Source organism: Desarmillaria tabescens, assembly GCF_030435595.1.
Source record: "Desarmillaria tabescens strain CCBAS 213 chromosome Unknown EV420scaffold_118, whole genome shotgun sequence".
NCBI classification, from domain to species: Eukaryota; Fungi; Basidiomycota; class Agaricomycetes; order Agaricales; family Physalacriaceae; genus Desarmillaria; species Desarmillaria tabescens.
In genome coordinates, this window is record NW_026848417.1 from 81,954 (window position 1) to 84,710 (window position 2,757).

A 2,757-nucleotide genomic window follows, 5' to 3' on the forward strand; every position below is an offset into this window, starting at 1 on the left:
TGGACAAGCGCTGCTAAATGTGGAGACATTTCGCTCCCAAAAAAATCCAGAAAAATCCGAAAAATCATGAGAAAAAAAATTGTACGTCATCTCAGCTTATGGAATTTACAAACTTTGACACTTTGACATAGCTCAGACAAGGTTTTCCCGCACGAATGGAGCTCATCCTATGCCGCCCCCTATGAAGTGAGGAATCAAGCCGTCCTCCTCCTACTCCTCGACATCGGTGTCTGATTCTGCCTCAAGATCAAATGACCAATAATTGCCCATACCGCGTTCTTGCCTAAAAACTTGATAGGGATTGCGAGCATCCCAATCAGGGGTCATATCTAATGGAAATCAGTACTCTTTTGGAGAAGCACTAGCAGTATATGCACTTCTTTCCCATCTGAGGCGGTAGTATAGCTTTTTTGTCTTCTTAACGACACTCCTAATGGTCCCCATCAGTCTGCTGTGTTTGTGCCCACTGTGACCACATGACTTACTGCCAGCTTTTTTTGATCTTCACTTTGAATGACATAACTTCCTATTGAGTCCCGATAAGCAAACACATCCTGGAACTGAAAAAAGAAGACTTACTTGATAGAATTTCGTGGAGAAATGGGTGCGACACTTTCAATTGTGACTGAGGTTGAGGAAGAGGGTGCTTGCATGGCTCGTGTGATTTTATTGATGCTGACATCATTTATCCTTATTTGCTATATGTGGCTACATGCTAAATACACTGTACTCTGCTCACTATGCATTAAAGTCACCTGCAAAACTCCTCACTGAACTGAAATTTTTCAGTCAGAGTTCAAATTGTGGAAATTTCCGGTTGACAGACCTGAGACAAGGCAGCAGAGTCTTGCCGCTTGCTTGCCGAGGTCCAGCAAGGTCGTACACGCCTCGGCACGTGGCGGGCACTTGTACAAGTAGGCATCATGTCACGCACACGTGATGTGACATTCCCGCGTCCTGCCCCTCTTTACCTTACTTCGTTTATGTAAGCGCACAGCTGATTGCTTCCAGATCAAGATCAGGATTTTGTCTAGCTTAATTTCGTTCACGTTCATTGCTCTTAGTCTCTGTTTTAGTTTTTGAATGCTCGTTTCAATATTCGGCTCAGCCACAATCACCCAGCGGCTCATCTCTGGCTGTCAAGTATACTAGAAGTCCGAGTTCAATATTATCGAGATATCCAAACGTGCCAGCGAGTTACCACGTACGTCCTCAATGCATAGAGTGTGTTCTGAGCATATTCCGACCATGAACTCTGCTTCTAGGATACTCCTATGTACATGGATCCATCGTCCTTTGATCCCGCATTTGCATCGTTCTTGATCCAATATCGGCACTCCTCTCTCTCCCAGAATCGCAGAGCTTCGTCAGACCTGCGGGCCGCTTCTTTCTTCTGAACAAGATGTCTTTACCGACCTCACGGTCTCAGGAGAGAGCTATTTCGCAGGCATAGAAAAGAAGATTGTTATCACGCGCCAGCTCCTCCATTTTCTGCCAGCGGAAAAGGACCTTTCTCATATGAAAACTCTTGCCCATCCCGTTCGCCAACTCCCGGACGACGTCTGGAATGAAAGTTTCAGTTACTGGGCCTCGGCATTTGATCATTGTAAAGATGAGTTCTTCGTCTCTGGGATCCAGGTAAGGCTCCGAGGACACTCAAATTCGTGCATGTCGAAGGAGAACTGCGACTTGTGCTCCACTGTAACAAAAGGATGTTTTTTCCGCTTTCTCGCTCGGCACATGGTTGTCTAGGGCGCAAGGACATACTTTATCTGTTCACTTTTTTGGGTCCAGTAGGGGGTGAGAGGGATAGATGGCCGTCTCTGCGGGGTGATCATATTGAGACGACCTCGATCCTTCCCAGCCTGCGACGACGTTAATTACTGCGTTTCAACCTCCTACAGGATTCCACTCGCAAACATCCCTTGATCTGCTTTACGGTACGCTTATTTGCATCACTAAAAAGTGACTGACATACACGATCGTAGTCAGCTTTGAGCGTCTCATCAATTAAATAAGACCCTTTTGTCAAACCCAATGAGCTTTCTTAAAAGCGACGGAGGACAGGATGGGATCACTTAATGACCGAAAGACGCCTACTTAGTGCCGACAATGGCAGCCCAAGCGTGGGTAACATTACAGCATGTGAAGAGCCGGGATCAGGTGCTGTACCCTGAGGGTGGTGCACTAGGCATTATATTAATCTGGACCTGTTTCTAGTTCTTCAAAAATCCATGTCAAGGACAGTCTTGCATCTAGCAATGAGGTAAGGGTCGAATCTCGCTATATAGAGGGATAAGCCTTTGCTGTACAAGGAGCGACGCGACGCGTTTGTCGATCAATCATGTCGACACGAGAAACAAATGACATCTTTCGGGCCGAATTAATCAACAAGCAGGTCATTCATCGAGGCTAAGCACTAGAAGGGCTGAACTTGTGCTACACTTGAAAGAAAAATCATGAAAGCAAGACTATTGTGAGCTCTTCTCACTGCATCCAAGAGTATCAGAATACTGACACCGCTATATAGGTCGTCCCGCTGCAAAAGTTCTGTATTTCTTTCTCTTTCATGTTTTTGGTCAGTTTCCATCTCGGAAACACGCCAATACAGTGTCGTATATTCTTCGACGATTACCTTCTAAATCCTGACGTCTGATCCCAGGCGTCCAGAATAAAAGTACTACCACGGGATGAGGAATTCAGCGCGTTTTACGCCCGGAATCTGGGGTATGAGTAAGATCCAACACGAAGAAAGCG

The 2,757-nt window shown here is 45.9% G+C and overlaps 1 protein-coding gene across 1 annotated transcript; it reads left to right on the plus strand.

The window, feature by feature from the left end:
• Positions 1-923: 923 nt before the first annotated feature.
• EV420DRAFT_1753614 (uncharacterized protein) lies at positions 924-1,969 on the plus strand (the record flags this gene model as incomplete). Its single annotated transcript, XM_060480461.1, has 4 exons — positions 924-985; positions 1,109-1,204; positions 1,353-1,638; positions 1,865-1,969. The coding sequence occupies 4 exons, from the start codon at positions 924-926 to the stop codon at positions 1,967-1,969; spliced, it is 549 nt and encodes a 182-aa protein (XP_060322434.1).
• Between the last annotated feature and the right edge of the window lie 788 nt (positions 1,970-2,757).